This window comes from Marmota monax, unplaced genomic scaffold (genome assembly GCF_021218885.2).
Source record: "Marmota monax isolate L192 unplaced genomic scaffold, Marmota_monax_Labrador192_F-V1.1 WCK01_AAM20220418_F8-fsc00028, whole genome shotgun sequence".
Taxonomy (NCBI): domain Eukaryota; kingdom Metazoa; phylum Chordata; class Mammalia; order Rodentia; family Sciuridae; genus Marmota; species Marmota monax.
Genome location: NW_026694779.1, coordinates 2,292,129 through 2,312,292, shown reverse-complemented (window position 1 = coordinate 2,312,292; position 20,164 = coordinate 2,292,129). Strand labels below are relative to the sequence as shown.

Below are 20,164 nucleotides of genomic sequence, written 5' to 3'. Positions count from 1 at the left end.
TAAACAATATATATTTTATGTATTAGTCTGTTTTTCTTTACTGTAACATCTGAGACAGGCTACTTTATAAATGAAATCTTTTTATGGTGACTCATAAACCTTTGGAGGTGCAAGATCCAGACAACATGGCATAAATTCTGGTTAGATCTCCCTTGGCTGCATCACATTATGATGGGTGAAAAGGAGAAGCACAGAGTGAGGAAATTCCCTCTAGGATGCTACCATTGACCTCTGTTATGTTTTTCACTGTCTAGGAATGTCAGTTTAGAAATTAAAAACTTAGGGTAAAGAGTCATCTGATGTCCACTACTCCAGAAAGTTTTGTTGGGTGGCTAAGACTGGTGTGGCATATGTGGTTACAAAATGGCTGGAGATAGTTCCCAGAGAAGTGGGAATCACTGTATCTTGGACAGAAACTCCATAATGTGGGTATCCTAAGAACTCAAAGCCCAGCAGGGAAACAAACTTAACAAAGAACTAGCTTCAACCCAGGCTTATGGGTGCTCAATTAAGCAAAGCCTAGAAGGAAGGTATCAACTATATTTTCTGATAGTGTTATACTGGGGGCAGAGGCCTGGCACAAAGCTGAGGTAATCATGGAGACCCCCTCTTCACCCTGATTCTTGCCATCCTGCCAGAAATACTTCAGACATGTTGCTCAGAGTAACAGACATGAGTTTATTAGAAGGAATATGATAAAGGAAAAACGGACACTCTCAAGGGACAGAGTAGATCCTCTTAGGAGAAGGACAGTATGCTTCTCCTAACCTCCAGTTTTATTGGGGGTCCCATGGAAATTTCCAGAGAGTCCCACCTAGGTTCACCTCTTGATCCCCCCCCCCCCAACACCTCTTTACTTTTGACAGCAGACTGACATGAGATTCTCAAGTCCCTACTGCACAAGACAACTCTAGGTCACTTTGACCCATAATGACTGGTTCTAATTAGACCTGGTTCTTACAAATTTTAGGGTTAGGAGAAGTTTTCCTTATTTGCCTGAGTTCTGGGATCTTGTCTGTGTGGAGGATTACCAAATCCTCTCCCTTCAGGATAACTTGTGTTCTCATTGGAATTTTGGATCTGCATGTCTCCTGCAGGTAACAGTTAGTTTGCTGAGGAATGTAACATATGTTGTCAACTTAGGCTAGTCAGGGCTGAAGGTGAATTCTTTTTTTAAGAGAAAGCACAGTGGGCTCAGTTTTAGAATTATTCCCTTAATTTCACAGTTCACATCTATCTGTTCTCTATCAATAAGAGGTCGCATTCCTACTGACTCTGTGTGTGTGTGTGTGTGTGTGTGTGTGTGTGTGTGTGTTTTGCTATGTTGCCCAGGCTGACCTCAAACTCCTGGGCCCAAGTGATCTTCCTGCCTCAGCCTTCGGAGTAGCTAGGATTACAGGCCACCACATCCAGCTCTGTCAAAACAAGTGGATTACTGCCCTGGCCTGAAAGCCCTTTAACTGTTAGGCAAGATGCTTAAAATTTCCTGGCCTCTGTTTTTTCACATGTAAAATGTAGATAATAATAAAACATCAACCTTGGAGGACTAGAGATGTAAAACCCAGAAAACATGATAGATAATAACTAGTAGTCATTCTTATTATTGTGAGGCTATAGAAGGCCAGATTGAGAAATTAATAATATTCACAGTCCAATCTTCAACGTCTATCCGGTGCTTCACAGATAGTGTATACTCTAGAAAAAATTTAGAATGAAAAGACAGCGGTGTGCTCCGAAAATAATGACTGATTTCCGAAAAAAGTAGGTTGGTTATTGTCAACCTTCCGTGGCCTTTTACTATTAAAATTTTCATCTCCTTTGTCTTCACACCTGCCTCTCAAATGGTCCTGGTACTACTTGTTTGAGGCAGGCCATTGCCGCCTGTCCTAGAAGATGCCAGAGGGGATGATAATTCCTCTCATCCTATGATATCAAGAGAGGCCACGGATCTTTTATTTATTTTTTTCTTTTGTAAAAGGCTAACCAGCATATAGACATTCCCATTCCCAAAGCCCAGATAGAGTTCCCAACCAGGGACCTCGCCCACATCCTGACGCCCGCCTTCGCTGCGACTGAAGCTCCTCCCATCGAAGCAGGTGCTAGGGGCGCATTTCACTTAGCTGGTCCAGGGCCCTATGCGCATGCGCGTAAATCTCCCACCCGGTGGCTGGGGGCGGGACCACGTACGTCATTCGGGCGCGCGCTGAGGGCGATGCTATGGTTGCCGGAAGTTGAGTGGCGGTAAGTAAGCAGCGGCTGCTGAGGGAGGAGTGGGCTCCTGCGGGGTTGGTTTTGGACTCCTGAAGAGAAGGGGGCGAGCTCGGCGGCAAGGCCGAAGGTCACTTCGCGTTTCAGAATCCTCCAGCGCCCACCTCAGGGCGGTCCTCCCACCTCCGGGGAGTTAACTGAGAACGCCTGTCGCCCCTCCTCTCCATCCACGTCCCCGCACACTGGTTCAGTCCGGGGTCTTCTGACTAGAAAACTTCTGCTTATTTCCCAAGTCAGTCCCCCTTCTGTCCTCTGGCAGGGAGTACTCAGAATCCCGTGTTAGAACACAGGGGCTGGGACATCTGGGTTCTCGTCCTGGCTTTGCTCAGATTTGCTCTGTGAAGAAATTTTAATTTCTTCCCTTTCTGCCCTCCTCTGTGAGGTGGGAGCAATAATACATTATTTGTTAAATGAAGTTAAACTAAGTCTCCTAAACAGTTTTTCTCTTTTTTTTTTTCCTCCTTCCATCCCTTTTTCTTGAGATATAGGGGATGGAACCCAGGGTCTGGCTTGTGCTAGGCAAGTGCTCTAACACTGAGCCACATCCCTGGCCCTCTAAAGGCTTTTCTAAACTAAGGTTCTCGATTCCTTGGTTTGGTCCCGAAGTTACAAGCTAATGCTTAAGAGAAATCAGTCAGGTAAGGTAAATGCAGTGTAAGAAAATTTCTTTGTCAGAAATAAAGTCTTATTTTTACTGAATTGAATTTTTATAAGTACCGTACTTAATGGAGAAATGAAACTAAGGCTAGGGTGCATTTGTGCATATATGTAATCTCCTTATTTTTTAGCACCACTGATATGCTTCTCCATTGTTTCAAAAAGTTTTGGCAACTAATTCAGTGTTTCTCAAAGCTGTGCATCTGTGCCCACGTGTATCTGTGACTATAGCTTGGGGCCTCTGTCTTAGGCTTCCTTTACCATTGGCTACTTGGATATTTTTCCATGACACCTTTGCTTACTGGTCTGTTTCTTCAGTGACAAAAACCTCAATACTTCTGGTTGCTTCCGTTTGGTCTTTCCAAGTTCTGACTCTTAAATGCTGAGCTAAAAGAAGTTATCTAGTAATCTTATCAGGTTTCTCCTTTAGGTTCTAGAAATCACCCTCACATTTAATAGCTCTATATGTCTTTGAAAGCTAAGAGTTTATCTTCCTGGTCTCTCCTTTCCTAGGCTAGCATATTTAATTTATTTACCCATAGTAAACTCCACAACGACAAAGGATTTTGTTTTACTTGTTGATTGACTGACTAAAATATTCCAGTGCTTGTTAGGTGCCAGACATTACTATATACACTGAAGACAGAAATAGTTCTATTTCAGGGAGCCTGCTTTTTGATGGTGATAGCAGTGCTTGTCAATAAATATATATTTTTAAAAATATTTTTTAGTTATAGATGGACACAATACCTTTATTTTGTTTATGTATTTTTATGTAGTGCTGAGAATCAGACCCAGTGCTCCACACATGCCAAGCAAGTGCTCTGCCACTGAGCCACATCCCCAGCCCTATTTTGTGTTTTTATTTAGAGATAACTCACTGAGTTGCTTAGCGCTTTGTTTTTGCTGAGGCTGGCTTTGAACTTTCAATCCTTCTGTTTTAGCCTCACAAGCTGCTGGGATTACAAACGTGTGCCACTGTGTCCAGCAGTACATAATTTTTAAGGAGTGGTAGGTATTTCAGATCCTGATAACTGCTACAAAAAAGAAAACAGGGTAATGGGGTAGAGAGAAACTTAGAGGACACCAAGGGAGCTTTTTTATTTTTATTTATGTATTTTTTATTGAGGGATGTTTTTAAAACATCCTCCTAGACATCCAGCTGGACAGGTTTGAGTTTCTGAGGAGGTGACATTTGAGCTAATGTCTGAATGATGAAAAGGCCAGTCTTGTGAAAACTCATATTGCCATATTGTCCCTTATTCCTTAACTCTGCGCTCTAGTCTTATTAAATTGCTTGCCTCTAGTTCTCTGTTCCTGTAGTTCCTGTTGCCCAGAATGTCTCTACTCTTCCTTCCGTTTTTCTTGGTCAATTCCTATGTGCTTTCATGTGACATGATTTTGAAACCCTTTAAGGAACTGAGTACTGAGCTGTATTCCAGCACAGCCATGTAAAGTTGTTCTCAATCAACTTCCATTCTAGAGAATAAACATAAATGTTTATTGAGCATCTGCTGTGTGCCTGGCACTGAACTGCAAACTCGGAATGCAAAAATAAGTAAGATATGCATTCCTCTTGTCAAGGAGTTTACTTTTTAAAAACTATAGCATGGAGTTTATCATAGAGGTTTGGTGGAGGAGGTTTTGGCGTGTTTGTAAGTGAGGCTGAGACACCAGAAAGTTTGTATGAGGACTTACTGCTTTATCACATTCTAAAGAATAAGCAGGCAGTACCAGATGAAGAGGGGTGGGAGGTGGCATGAACCAAGGACTGTAAGTATACTTCGTGGCCTATGAGTGGTTTCATCAGAGGAGGCAGCATAGAGTTGTAGGATGAGAGGTGACTACAGAGATAAGTGGGAGCCACATCACGAGGGCCTTATGGGCAATAGCATGTGAACAGCACAGATTTTTGTGTCAGATGCCTGTATCCCAGTGCTAGCTTTGCCATTGAACTAGTTTTGTAACCTTGGATAGGTCACTTCCTTTCTAAGCTTTAGTTTCCTCATCTATGAAAAAGGAAAGAAGGAGATTTGGGGTGTTGCTCAATGGTAGAGCACTTGCATGCACAAAGCCCTGGATTAGATCTGCAGCACTGCCAGGGGGTGGGGCAGTGGGAATTATAAAAATTATAAATTGAATGAGCTGGTATGCTATCCACCTAGTTCTAGTAGAAGATGGATGTTTAAAAAATAGCAGTTAATTTTGTCAGGCTAAGAAGTTTAGATGTCATTTTTTAAAATGTGGGAGTAGAGATCAGATTACTAAAAATGTAAACAAGAGTGTAATTCTCTCATCAATTTTAAATTACTCAGGCAGTAATGTGGTGGGTGCACTGCATATGGTAGGACCAGTAGGGGACTATCCAGGGCACATTGCAGCGGCCCAGGTCATCCACCTTCATCCACAGAAGTGAAGTCAAGTAATGGCTTCTCCTTTTTTCTGTACTCTGATCTTCCCACCTTTGTCCAGCATCATGAGGGCCTGATTATATAATCAAAGGAGAATAAATAGAAGTTTCTATGTCCATGGCGGACTCGGTAGCACCTGTTTCCTAGTCCAGCTCCAGAATGATCACCTTTGGGCTTTTCTCATACTTCTTCTGCATCATCCTTTGAACTCCTTTTGGTTTGTCAGTCTGTCTTCCAGCGTGTGTAAGTCCTCTTCCTCAAGGAATCCTCCAGATAGGGCAGGAATTGCTTTCTTGGGAAAACCGTAGGCCCTGTCGGCTACATTGTAGACACATGCTCTTGATGCTGTCATCGGCCGGCCTAGCCCTTGACGCTCCCCATGTGTGCTCAGACAGCTCTCTTGCCAATTTCCTAGTGTGTCTGTTTTCTCATTTCTCTCCTCCACCTCCAGCCTTGCTTTTTGCTTCCCTAAGTTGTAGCCCTTAGTCAAGGCTCTTTGATGTCCTCTTCTGTCCTTTCTCCAGCCTTTAATTCAAGTCAGTGAAAGCAAGGGTGCTTGTTCTGGGGCTTGTTTCAAATGTGTACTGCCACCCCATCTCCTTTGCCTCAGGGACCTGGTTCTTGCATTTGTGAATTTTCTTTCCTGTTTACCATCTTCCCATTTATGTATTTTAGTTTTTATTTTACCTTGGAAAGAAACAACGTCCTCTCCCATTTACACCTGCCATTTTCCTAGCTGCATTTCTTGGAAGAGCGTTCTAGAATTGCCACCTCTGCTTCCTCAAATCATCATTTGCTGAAATCCTGCTTCTGTCTAACCACTCCATGAAAGCTACTCTCCCCAGAGTTACCAGAACTCCTGAGCACTTTTCTTTCTTATCTTCTGAGTTCTTGGCACATCCGTCATTGCTACTATTACCCTTGGTGTACCAGAACCAGTCCTACTTTTTATTGTCTCTGTTTCCCTCACAGTTTCCATTATGGACTCTTTTTTTCTCCTTTTGTCCCTTAAATGCCATTTTCTTCTAAGCTCTGCTCACTCCTCAGTTCTTGTCCACAGCTTCGATGCTCATTTATGTGCCCATGACCCCTGCTCTGTATCTTGAGCCCAGTCTCTTCTGAGTGCTCTCCTCAGACTCAGCAAGTCCAAAACCAAGCTCATCATTTTTCCTGCAGACCTGCCATTCTGTCTTCATCCTCTAATCTTGCCCACTCCCCTTCTTCCGTGTAGTCTTTCAATACAGAAACCTGGGCAACATTTTGGACTCTTCCTCTTGTGCTGTTCTTCCTCCTCTCCCTTCCAGTTCAGGCAGGAGTCGGAGTTCTACCCATTCCACTTGTCCTGCCACCTTTTCTTCTCCATTTCCACCCTACTGCCTTCTTGCAGGCCCTCCTCACCCTGCCTGTATTTCTGTCCTATCTCCCAGCTGGGTGCCATGCTTTAGGAGTCTGGTTCTCACTGGTATTGCAGCATCCTTCTGAAATGCACATTTTTGCTGAAATACGGATCCATCACTTTTCTCATTTCATTTAAGTTCCATCTAGAGGTAGTTTTTAGTTTTTTTTAATGTGGTTTCCAGCTGCTTTGCCACACATACCTCTCCTTCCTGCTATACAGGACTCATTCATATTTTCTCAAACATACTGTCCGGTTTTATTCATTCTTAGCTTCTTCTTCATCAAGTATTTGCTAGGCACCTAGGAGGTGCTAGGACTGAGTCAAATGCTGGGAAAACAATGAGGAAAGGGGAAAAATGAAGACCCAACATCATCTCTTTCTCATAGAGCTTTGATTATATTCGGGTAGACTGGTATTGAAAATGTGTAAGATAATTGCTTACGTGCCCTGAAGGTGAGGTACAGAGTGCTCTTGGAGGATCTGATATGGAATTGGCCTGTGTAGGAGATAAGGTAGTCAGGAAAGTCCTCCCTCAGAGGCATAGTTGAGCTGAGATATGAAGGAAGAAAAGAAACAGACTAGGTGATGGGCGTGAGGAAGAGGACAAGAATATTCCACGCCTATGCAGAAGCTGTGGGATGTTTCTGGAATTGAAGATGTGGAGCTGAGAGCTTCCTTTCTTCTACCTGTGGTCTTCCTCATCCACTGTCCTTGCCTGGAGCGGTTGCTGCTGTACATTCCCCTCTCCCATCAAGGAGGCATTGGAAGTTGTTTTATTTTGCTTTGTTTGGTGACAGTAACCAGAGGGCATCACTATGTTTATTGAGAGGGAACCGGCCCTGCTGGTTTGCAGTATGCAAATACAGGTCCATTGCTTTTCTACTGTTTGCAGTACGCAGGCTTGAAACAGAAAAGAATCATCTCTCTGAACATGCCAGGAGGACCCTGTTGAGAATCCACTGCTAGGCTGCAGAGCCTTGGGCTCAAGGGTTTCTGTGGGAAGCCATCTAATGTTCTAATTTAGGTGTCCTTCCTTTCCCCTGCTCAGTATCTTGTACAGACAGCACATTATACTCTGTGGTACTTGTTTTATTTCCAAGTTGTTCTGTTGTCTTTCCAATTGTGTCTTGCCTTTAAAACTATTGCTTTTTAAAGGTAGGGGCCATAGCTTTTTTGCCATGGAATCCCGAATTATAGCACAGGGACCAGTAGATAATGTAAATGTTTACCAGAGGAATAACTAAATGGTAACTGTGACATCTTTGATGCAAGTTTTGATCATGTGAGCTTTGATTTTTTAATACCTCTTATGTGCTGGGAACATATGTTTCGTAATTGAATACTCACAGTAATTCTGCATGGTGGATAGCATCCCGGTGTGCAGATGAGGAGAAGGACTTCAAGAGAAGCCTCAGAAGTTAGATGACTCAGAGAAGTTAGATGACTCAGAGAACTTAAATAACAGCTAAAAAGTAGCAGAGGCTAGGATTTGAATTTGGATCTCTGGGCTCTGGCCTGTGCCCTTCTCAGTCTAGCATTCTGCCTGTATTGTATCAGACTATATTGCTGTCCAGTTGTTTTCTTGAAGTTAGATTTGAGGCCCTATATTTACCTCCCACTGTGGGGCGGGGGATGGAATCCAGCACATGCTAAGCAGGCGCTCTGCTGCCGAGCTGTACTCCTAGTGCTGTAATTTTTCATCTTGTTAAAATGGGGCTTTCACTCCAGCTGGTCAGAATTTTTTTTTTTTAATTCTGAATTTTAGTCATCTTTTGCATTGTCTAATTTTTTCTGCTTTGTGTCCTGTGTGGAACTGGTACACAAACCTTCTATATCATCATCCAAATCAGTGGCAAAATGTAATTAGAATGCCCTATTGAATATACAGGTTGAGCATCCCTAATTTGAAATCTGAAATGATCTAAAGCAAAAGCTTTTTGAGTGCTGACAAAGTGGCACACAGCAGCTTCCATACCTGACCTCATGTGATGGGTTTCAATCAAAAGGCAGCCACACTAAAAATACTGTGCATGAGGTGCATATGAAACAAATGACTTTGTGTTTAGACTTGGGGGCCCATCCTCATTATCCTGCAGAGATCCCAAAATCTGAAAAAATCTGAAACTTCTGGACCCAAGCATTTTGGATAAAGGATACTCAAGTCTGTATTCATGGGTTTCCCTCAGTGTTAGTTCTTCCCACAGGGTTCAGCACACATGAAATGGTAATGTTAATGACTGTTGTTGTTGGTATATTAAATAGAAGTAAAGAGGACAGGACCAAAGGCCAAGCCAAAGATTTATCAATATTCACTCCTTTCTTATAATTATCAATTTGTTAAACAAACAGATCTTTCTGTAGGATTATTTTACCAGTTTTTAATCCTCTGATCTTATCTATGGGGGATTTCTGGAGCAATCTTGAGACATTTTTGAGGTTCATATAGCCTATGTCTATTATTCCTCACTGATGAAGGCAGAAATGCAGTTGTTCTGTTTTGACTTTTTTTTTTTCTTTTAAAGAGAACCATATTAACCTCATGTGGTGACTCAGGGCTGCTTCATAAGGGTGTGCACTGTACAAGAGACCATGTGAAAGTGAGTGCCATTAATGTCATAGGCATCGGAGTATGTTTTTGCAATAACAATTTTCTGGCAGATAAGGATAAAATGGCTTGAGCCAACCTGATCAATGTGTTACAATACTTCTCTAGCTAAAGGAAGTAAAATGTCTGGAGGGAGGGCTACCATTTTCTGGTTGTACTGAAGTTCTCTGGATTATATTGGGTCCACATGGTACCGTTCCTGTGAGCAAAATCTCTTTCCAGTGGTCTGTGGAACCTACCCTTATTCAATATGACATTATAAAATCTGAAATCAGATATTTGCTAGGCCCAATCTTTCAGTACCTCTCCTATTTTTTATAATTCTTTGTTTAATTTGAAGGTTTTACTATGCACAAAGGAAAGAGGGAGCTCAGTCCTTGGGACTGTTCTTCTCATGACAGCCAGGACATTGCTCCATAGTTCTTGTTGCTTCTTGGTGTGGGTGTTTGTCTCCACCCTCTTTTCTTGATGAACTCAAGGATCTGGTTGTCCTTGGAGATGTTGAGCAGCTCTATGGCATAACACACCCATGGAGCAAATCCACACACTTCTTGGATCCTGTACTGCCCTGAATGAGCTTGTGCTTTGAGGGTGGTGTGTTCGAGGGTTGTGTGTCTTGGCTTATTCACTGTCATAGGCATCAGGGGTGTTCACTTGGTTCACTGTGTTGCTCTTGTTGAGACCACTGTTGGGGTAGTGGAGTAAGGCCTTGGGATTCTTCAAAGATCACAAGAAATGAAAACCACAGAAATAATCCTTCATATCAGTCAACTTTTAGGAAGTCACAAATTTTAGGTGTTTGTTGATGGAAGGGCCCCACAGGCGTTCAGGTGAATCTAGGTGTCTGTCCTTCATGCACAGAACTGATCGAAATGACTCCATGGGTTGGTGGATATAACAAAAAGAACTCAAAAGTAGGCATGCCACCCTCCTTCCTTTTGTTGCTCCTTTCCCTCCCTTGGGCCCACATTTTCTCAACTACCATTCACTTAGGGCTTGCCATACTCCACAGCACTGGAACTGGCACTCAGTGCACCTTTCTCAAACACTGAGACTGCAGGTCACTGGTGAAGAGCCAGGTGAGGACCACAGAGGAAAGCAGTGCGGAAGTACCTGGATGCCTGTTCCCATGACTGACCTGTGGAGGAGCAGATGTCAGAACTGTAGGGCTAGAGGTGGCTCAGTGGGAGGCGAGGGCCTCTACCTGTCCTTCGTAGCAGCTGTTCTAATTGCCAGCGTGATTGCCTGTTACCACAGAAGTCACCTGACAGAGGCTTCTTATTTACAGCAATGAATCTCTTTTTATTAAAGTCACAAAGAAAACCACTTTGGGGTCTTGATGTCTTCTGGACACATTTATTTGGCTTAGGAACTTGCCCTCCTAGAAGAGGAGGCTCTTTAAACCTCTATCATTCACAGACTTGCACATGATTTCCAAAGCTTTGGAAGTTGCAGAGGTTTGTCTACAGAATGTGCATTGTTGCCCTGTGCAAAAGCACCTTCTCCCCACTCCTGGCCATTGTCCCTCCACTTTTTACACACAAGCAGCTGAGGACACTCTGTGTGTCAGCAGGACTTGGGGCATGTGGTTTGGTGCTTCTTTTAATGCTGCCTGAGCTCATGGCCCTTCAGCTGGGAAAATGAGGCTAGAAGCCTGCTCTCTCTGCTCCATTTGGGCCCAGAGAAGGTGCTTCAGGGCCAAATTGCCACTATTCTGGCACTTCTGCTAAGTGAATGCCCCCACGTGGTCCCAGAGAAATTGAACACAAGAGTGCTCCTGACCCCTGGAACTTGCTCCTTTGGCCTTCTCTTGAGGACCTGCTGTCAGCAATGGGGGGCCTTGTTTTAATGCATTGTCTGCTGTTTGCAGCACCCCTTTCAGGGAGGAGCAACTTCAGGCATATTTTAGGCAGAGGAAGTTTTCATAGTGAACACTGGGAAGGGGAGCCGCATTTGTTGGCTGCTAAGGGGAAGTGACAAGAAAAATGAATAGCAGCTGCCCTTTGTCGACTGCCTACTGTGTGCTCAGCACTATAGCCGAGATGACACTCATGTCCCAGTGCCATTCTGGGTTAGGGACAACGTCATATTTGACGGATGAGCAAATGAAGGTGCAGGGGGATGCAGGCTCCTGGTCCAGGCTTCTCAGCCAGCTCTGAGTAGAGCTGAAATCCATACTTGTCTTTCTGTGATTCAAGACCAGATTTCCACCCTTTATATGGTACCTCTGCTGTTAGTGTTTCTTTCTCTAACCCTCAAAAATTCCCTTGCTCTTCCAATGCTGACAGAAACTCCAAAACACAAGAAAATTACAGCGAGAGAATTCTCAGCATGGTTAGGTTGGTCTGTTTATCTGCTGTCCCTTTGAGGGTCTATTTCCCCTAAAGACAGGGCTTTTTTTTGTCTTTGGTTTTTCCCTCTGATTGTTGTTTATTCTCTATCACTCTGATGTCTTCATTTCTAATAGTCCTCCACTAGCTTGATATTTGCTGTGGCCAATCCTGTTAGACCCCTGCGGTGGGAGAGTGGTTGGGCTACCTCACCCCAGGAAACACTTCTGCTTCAATTAATTTTATAAGCAGCTGAGCCAAAATACTTCCATCTTCAGCATCATTAATAAGAAAATGCCAGAAAACGTTATGGAAATGATATTTCACAGAGGCTCCTTATTTACAGCAATGAATTTCTTTTCACAAAAGCTACATTTAAGTAGGTCATCTGTTGTCTCCTGAGTGAATATGGCACCTGAAGTTTCTTTGTAGAAATTCTTTAGATTGAACATGAGGGATTTTTGTTCTGCTCTTTAATTGAGGTATAACGTACATGAAGTAAAGGGAACTGATCTAAAGTATATCACTCATGGTTGTTTACATGAGTATATGCCTTGTAAGCACCACCCAGCTCACGTTCTAGAATTCTTCAACTCACCAGAAAGCTTTCTGACTCCCTTTCCCAGTCAGCTGCCCCACCCCACCCTGAAAGAATGTTCCAGCTTATGTCACATTGGTTGGTTTTGCCTGTTGTAGCATAAAGCTGTGTGCTCCGGTGCTAAAATATTCTCAATATTTTTGTTTATTTTGTGGTACCAGAGGTTGAATCCAGGGGTTCATTTCCACTGACCTATTCCTCTAGCTCTTTTTATTTTTAACTTTTTTTTTTCCTTTTTTTTCTTTTTTTTTTTGGCACTAGGAACTGAACCCAGAGGTATTTAAGCACTGAGCTACATCCACAGCTTCATATATATATTATTTTGAGACAGGGTCTCCCTGCATTGCTGAGGCTTACATTAAACTTGCAATCCATCTGCCTTAGCTTCCCAAGTCACCAAGATTACAGATGTGCACCACTGTACCTGGCATTAATATTTTATTTTGCAAACCTAGAAGAAGAAGAATAAGATGCTCCATTTACCCCTCTCCCAGAGACTCTATTCAGAGATTTTATCCCAATAGTACCCCTTGAGGCTGAGCTTCATCCCAGGATCGTCCCCAAGCTGTCATGTCTTATGTCTTGTCTTGACTTCTAAGATCTTAAGACTTTTGAAGCTTAATAAACAGTCCCAGTAATTTTGTAGAATGGTTTTCAGGTTGCATTTGTCTGATGTTTGCTCCTGGTGAGACCCAGATTTGATGCTGTGTTCTTTTTGTCGTTTTATGTCAGCACACAATGTTTATTTTTCCCTTTACTGCTGATGTTAACCTTAATACCTTCAGGAAGGTGGTGTTTCATTGTTGTTGCAGGAACCCAGGGTCTCACACATGCTAGCATGTGGTCTGCCACTGAGCTACACCTTTAGCCCTAGATGGTGTCTTAATTAGCAGATTTTGTCACTAATGTCACTTTTTTCCTCCTTTGAAATTGATGACCCTGCCTGCCTTTCTCCTCCTTCTTCTCCTTTTCCTTCTTCTTCTGTGTTGGGAATCAAAATCAGAGCATCAGGCATGCTAGGTGGGGCTCTATCACTGAGCCACACCCCCAGACTCTTGATGATTTTTTTGTAGAGAGCTGCTCTGCAACTGTGAAGATAGACTCTTAACTCACAGCCATGGGAGCACTTTCAGAGAGATTTATTTTTGTATGTGGTGGGGTGAGGTTTTATTTAAATTGCTTTGTACATCAGTTTTCAGTCCTCTAAGATCTGAGATCCTCTAAGATCTAGTCCTAAAAAAGCAACAATAGGTTTAGAGTCCTTCTGGGTTGGGTGGCCCATCTCCATTTGTCCTTCAGGGTTTTTTACTTTATTCTCTAAATTCCACAACAGTGAGCTTCTGAAGTTTGTCCTGCCAGTTATGGAAGTTGGGCTTATTTCTTTCTCTTCTTTGGGGAAGACATTCAGAAAAGGTTTCTAGAATGCATCTTAGAAAGAACATTTGCAAGCCATTCTGCAAGAGATTAGGGGTGTTGAGGGGAATGCGAGTCAGGATCTGTAATTTTGGAATTTATGATCCAGTCCATGGAGACAGATGGGGAAGCAGAGAGTTGTGAAATAGTACCAAAAGCAGAGGAATCTTGGAGCCAGAGCTGGTATCCTGTCGCTGCCAAGGGAAAAGTAGGAGAAGAGTGAAGATGGTGGGAGGAGTTAGTGAAGGCTGTCCAGAGCTCCGAGATGCCAGGCAGTCACAGGGTCAGGGTGAGGGATGCTTCTCAGAGAGGGAGGTGTGGGCCCAGCACTGCAAGGGAAAGAGGACAGGTGCTGGAGGAGCACTGGGTAGCTTGGCATTTTCTGAGCATCAGGTGAGAGGTGCAGAGTGGCAGTATCACTGGGGGAGACCACAAAAGGTGGAAGACAGTAGCAGTATCCAGGGGAAAGTATGGAGAAAGCCATTGGAGGAGTAGCAGTATGCTCGCTCAGGATGTGGGATGCTGCTATTGCAGTCTTTGTGGTTTGTTATGAATTTCATGAAACATCAGGCAAGATTTTCCTTGGCTTAATGACACCAAGGCATGTGTGAGAGTGCTCCGTGTAGACTAGACTAACCAGTCCATGAAGAAGTACTTGCCACATCACAAGGTGCATAATCATAGACCAGCTTATGTGGTATTGAATCCAGCCTTGCAATCTGCTTTATCCTTAGCAGCTCTTGCTAATTTCTTCTACCCTGTAAAACATCCTGCCCAAAATTTCAGTCTTCCTAAAAATCAAAATGCAGTATTAGCACCTTCAAAGCATCAAAAATAACCAGTTTGGAAGATCATTCAATCCAGGGGTAGACAATCTGCAGCCTGAGGAGCAGATCCTGCCTGAGCCTTTCTTTGTGTGCTGTCCATGAGCTAAGAATGGTTTTTACCTTTTTCAAACCTTGTTTAAAAAAAAAAAAAGAAAGAAAGAAAGCAGAAGAAGTATGTATGACAAAAACTGTTTGTAGCCTGCAGTTCTTAAAATGTTTGCTATCTGGCCCTTTTTTGGGAAAACTTGCCAACCTCTGGTCTCATCTGATTGCCTGGTACAGTAATCCTTAATACAATATTACTTGGCCAGCCATCATCTATCTAATCTATGCTCGAATGCTTCTACTAATGGAAAATTCATGATCTCTCTGATCAATCTGTTTTCTATTTGGACAACTCAAACTATTAGTAATTTTTAAACTCTGCTGAAATCTGCCTACTATATAGTATTACCTACTGGCCTTTTGTAGGGGAAGAAGTATTTCATGTCGACACTGATTGAGCAACTAATATATCCTAGTCACTGTGCTTAATCTGAAGAAAGATGAATAAGACATGATTCTTATATCAAGGATCTCCCAGGTGTTATTTACTGGGATCAAAGCAGTTGAGCAGACTGTATTAAGTCTTGTTATCTGTGCCATAGGGTTAAGACAGTTTTTAAAAATTATTTTACTTATGTCTGTACTGTTGTTCTTTATACACAATACAAACACCGAAAAGCACAAAGGGCATGTAGTACAGGAAATCTCTCCACCATCCAGAATTTTGACCCCCTTGCTTCTTTCATAGGAGGCCACACTCATACACTTCTTGTAAGAATTTGACATTAAAGAACTGCACTAATGAAAGGTTAGGTCCATTGAAACAGAAACTTTGATAATTGCTCATAAAAGCACATTTTCTGAGTTTCTGCTCAAGTAGGTTGCTGAGTGTGACTCAAGTTTTATTTTTATAAAAGTCTGAAATTTGGGTGGTGGACCTAGCCCCAAGGGGTTTGCATTACATGATCACTCACTCTGCTGGTTCAGCTTAATCTTGTCTGAAGTTTTTGGCTACTGTTGGGTGTCAGGCACTGCTGGGATTCTCATTCATTACAGTATAGAATCCTCATTAAAGCCTGTCCTCTTTAATTGGTTGTGACACAATCCCATCTTGCATGACTCTTGGGTTCGCATCCTGAATGTGATGGAAATTGTTTGAAATAAAATTGAAGCACATTTATGTTGATGCCTATGTCATTGTTGTTCCCTGATATGTCAGTGTGGAAATATGATAGAAATAATCTTTGAGCTTTCCAAGCTAAGCAAAGGCGAGTCTCACCTACCCCATCCAAGGTCATACAGGCCAGCCTTACTTTAGGTAATGTTTGGATCTAGAGCAGTTATGCATAAATAATTCTTTTGGAAAGAAGATTGGCATGCAAATGATTTTAAAACTGTTTTTTTTTTTTTTTTTTTTTTTTTTTTTTGCATAACTAGGGCTGATGTTACAATATAAAGGTTCTGAAAAGAGTTTTCTTCCTTCTGAGCAATATAGTTTAGAGATGAGAGCAGTGACTTTGAAGTCAGGGGCTTGGCTTATAATCTCAGCCCTACCACTTCCTGAATGTGTGACTTTGAACGAGTTACTTGACCTCTCAATGCCTCACTTTTCTATTCTGTAAAGTAGCACTTAGAGATGGTCATGAGAATGATATGTATGTAAAATGTTTAACCTAGTGCTTGGTACAGAGTAAGCATGCAATAAGAACAGTTATTACTACTACCATTATTTTGAAAGGTTTCAAAAATGTTTTACCAGAAAGCAAATGTAATTCAAGGTGGTAAATATTATGATGGAAGATTTGACCTGTTACTGTGAACCATTGATACCCACAGGCTGGGAGTGTTAATGATGAATTCATAAAGGACCTTGACTAGGAGGAGGATGAGGGATTCTCCTGATAGAGAGGGTAAGGATTTCCTGGGAACATCCACCAAGGCATAAGTTCAGGAAACAAGCAGATAGGGCTGTGGCACCCTGTACTCTGTGTAGTAAGACCAGGAGGGGTCTGTTCATTTGTTTAAATGCAGGAGCGAGCTGTACATCATTCCTGATGGCAGTATGCCTTCTTGTGTAGTGAATACAGGGACTAAAGACAGTGATCTGTGAGCATGTTCCTGAATTCTCTGAGTGTGTAATGATAGAGCCAGGCATGTGGCAAGGGAATGGAGAGAAGGAAGCAGACCATATGGGATGTGTGAAGTTGCAGGAGGAATATGGGTGTTGAATAGCCCTGGAGTTTGAATCCTAATTCTCCCAATTTCCTAGCTGTAGAATCTCGGTGATGTTTCTTATGTCTCTGAGCCTCATTTTCTTCCTCTATGACATTGAAAGTTTCCATTTCTTCTACGACATTGGAGCTATCATTTCTTGGGGCTTCTGGGAGAACTGAATTCTGTTCCAGTACCTAGCCTATGGTCAGAAACTGTTAAACTTCATCTCATTCCTGAGGATTATTTAAGATTGAGCCTGTAGGAATTACTATTATATTTGCAGGTGAGAAAGAAGAAAACAGTAATACTTTTAAGTAAACTCTGAAATACAGGAAAAGAGACAGAATTTTATGAAAAGATGCAGTCAGTTTTGGATCTCTTGACTTTGAGATGTCTGAGAGATCCAAGTCCTGGCTGTAAAAAACACATGTATGTTTGGAGGTCAGAAGAAATACAGACCTGAGATTCATTGGCATATAGTTAGAAATTGTTGTAGAAAATGCATGATTTGCGGGATTGGGGTTATAGCTTAGTGGTAGAGCGCTTGCCTCACACTTGAGAAGTACTGGGTTTGATCCTTAGCACCACATAAAAAATAAATAAAATAAATAAAGATATTGTGTCCATCTTTAAAAAAAAATCTTAAAAAAAAAAAAGAATGCATGATTTGGCCTTGGAGAATGCTTGTAGACTGAGGAAAGGACTTGATCATGGAACCCTGCGGAAACTGACAGTAGAAAGAAAACTGGCTGCATTGTGGAGAGGGAGAGGAAAGAGAGAGAGTTGAGGCCCAGGAAACAAAGCAGGAAGCTATGACACTCTTCCTCCAAGTGTGGGCTGCGGATTCCAGGTGCTCACTAGGTGCTGGAGTCACAGTGCACAAGCTCTTCCGGGAACCAGTGAAATAGGAGTGATCTGGAAAAAGGAAATGAGGGTTCTGAGTGTGTAAAGTTGTAGAAATCCATTTAAAACAATCAAAAGACAAAAAAAAAATTATTGTGGGATGAGGGTGCTTTTAAGTACATTTGATTAGTTTAGAGGTGAGGCTTGCAAAAGTGGGAATGACAATGACTTGAGGGCATCAAGGGAGTACCAGACATAAACCAGCATCTCCTGGGGCACTGGTGAGACTGGTAAGCTCCTGTTCCTTCTCTGTCCCTTCTCCCTTCAATAGGAAGAGTGGCAGGTCCAAGCATCCTCATTATTAAGAGGCCCTCAAGGTGGGCTTGAAAGCCCGGGCCAGACATTGTCTGTTGCCTGATGCCATAAACAGTATTGGAAAGCAGAGAATTTTAGGGACAATGATGGCTACCTTTGTGATCAATAAGGCTTATCAATGCTATAGAAAATATTTCATCATGATTACTACCATCTCTTGTTTTCTTTTTGTTTTTCTGAGTTTAGTAAGCCCCCAAATTTACATATTTTTCATTCATCCACAATCGGACTTCTGTTGCCAAAGCATATTTTTAAATGTACAAAACAAAATTGAGCCTGTGGGAGAACAGCTGCCTAGGAGGAATCCAGCAGCAAACTAAGCTGCCCCCCCCCCCCCCCGCCCCCGGACTTGCTTGGGACACAGTCACTTCCCTGCTGTGATCCTGCCTTTACAATCCGTTCTTTTTTTAGCAGTTTTCTATCAAATTGCACTTTATAGAACCACCACTGAGCTCCTTTTAAACATTAAAATCCAGTGGCATTAACTGGACATTTTCTTTGACTTCTAGCATCTTTTCATCATTATTATCTTCGAAGTTTTTTTATTGCTTTGGGCTGATACGTAGATGGACTTTTCTGGCCTATCAGCTGCTGCTGCTGTCCCTGTTTGTTTTACTGGTTCTGTTTCTTACTTCCTGACTGTGGACTTTCTGTAGGACTTAGTTGGTCTGGGGCTTTTCTTCCTAGGAGCTGGTGTTTCTTACCCACCTTAGTTGTTATCTCAGCATCCATCCTATTATCTCAGGACCCACCTTCCCAAGCTCACCTCGGTTTCCTTGGATCAGCTTCAAGTTGCCCTGCCATTGTATGGGGCTGAAAATTCCTTCATGTGTTGTTATTCCTTTCCTTCTGAGCATGGCCCTGCCCTTCAAGTGTCCTTTCTTTCACTGGGCTTCATTCTTATAGCCATTGGAATCTTGATACCTCCAAGGGCTTTTTCCTCCCCATCATTCCTTGAATCCACCAAGATGCTAAATTTGGTCACCCTTTGTTTTCTGCATCCCCAAGGACAAGCCCCTCCTTCACAGTCTCACTTCTGCTCTAATCTGGATCCTTATAGATTCTTAAACTCTTTGCCTGATTTCCCTCTCTGCTTCCTTCAAAGCCTCTTTGTTACTGCTGAATTGTGTCATAGTCTCATACAGAGCTGCCACTGTCTTCCCTTGCAGAATTCTTCAGCCTCACTTATGCAGCTTCTCCCTGTGTGGTCAGTCATGTGACCCATTCAACTTTGTGAGTGCTGCTCTTGCTTAGGATAAACCCTCCACTCAGGACAAACACTCCTGTTCCCCTTTGTACCAGGATAGTTCCTTTGATCATCTTGTCCCTTCCACTCTCTACCCACTGTCCTTGTCCTTACCATTCTTTTCAACTTTCTCTTAGTCTAACTCCTTCACAGAGCCTTTCTTGTGGTCCTGCCCCAAACTCATATAATCATCTTGACTTTTTATGTAAAGCACTAGTATTGCATTTTATTATATAGTTACATCAAAGCTCCGTATCGTTGATTCTAAAATCCAATAAAGTTGGAAAACTGAAAGATGGATCTATCTACTGTCTATTTTGTAGTACTGGGGAATTGTGTGATACTCTACCACTGAACTACATCCCCAGCCCTTTTTATTTTTATTTTTTAATTTTTTAAATTTATTTTTTTAAAGAGAGAGAGAATTTTTTTTAATATTTATTTTTTAGTTTTTGGCGGACACAACATGTTTATTTGTATGTGGTGCTGAGGATCGAAACCAGCGCCGTGTGCATGCCAGGCAAGTGCGCTATCGCTTGAGCCACATCCCCAGCCCCCTTTTTATTTTTTAAGACTCTGTCTAGACAAGTTGCTAAGGCTGTCCTCAAACTTTGTATTGCCCTGCCTCAGTCTCCTGTGTCACTGCGATTACAGGCGTGTACCTCCATGCTGGGCTGAAAGCTGTATGCTAATCTTGTCACACAACTTTGGCAAAACCTCTCTGGATATGAACTGTCTTTTTAATATTTGGTAGTTTTATTGGAGTTAACTATTATAGTAACAAAGTCAGAGAGTTTTACAGAGACCACTAGCACGGAAATTTTTTATTTTATACATACAGTTTTAAAACAAATAAACTTACTAATAAGATTTCATCTATTTACTGACATTGTGAGTTTGATGAATTTACTGAACATTTATTATAGCACTCTT

At 42.3% G+C, this 20,164-nt stretch overlaps 1 protein-coding gene across 3 annotated transcripts in view; it reads left to right on the top strand.

Annotated features, from left to right (window-relative positions):
- The first annotated feature begins 2,173 nt into the window (after positions 1-2,173).
- Positions 2,174-20,164, top strand: part of Atg7 (autophagy related 7) — a 239,086-nt gene continuing 221,095 nt past the window's right edge. For 2 of the 3 annotated variants that reach the window (XM_046425736.2, XM_046425737.2), the window contains exon 1: positions 2,174-2,241. In XM_046425736.2, the coding sequence (XP_046281692.1) occupies positions 2,213-2,241 (29 nt within the window). In that variant the 5' untranslated portion in view covers positions 2,174-2,212. Of the gene's footprint in view, positions 2,242-2,633; positions 2,907-20,164 lie in introns of those variants that run through there. The other variant, XM_058572945.1, reaches the window with a different exon arrangement.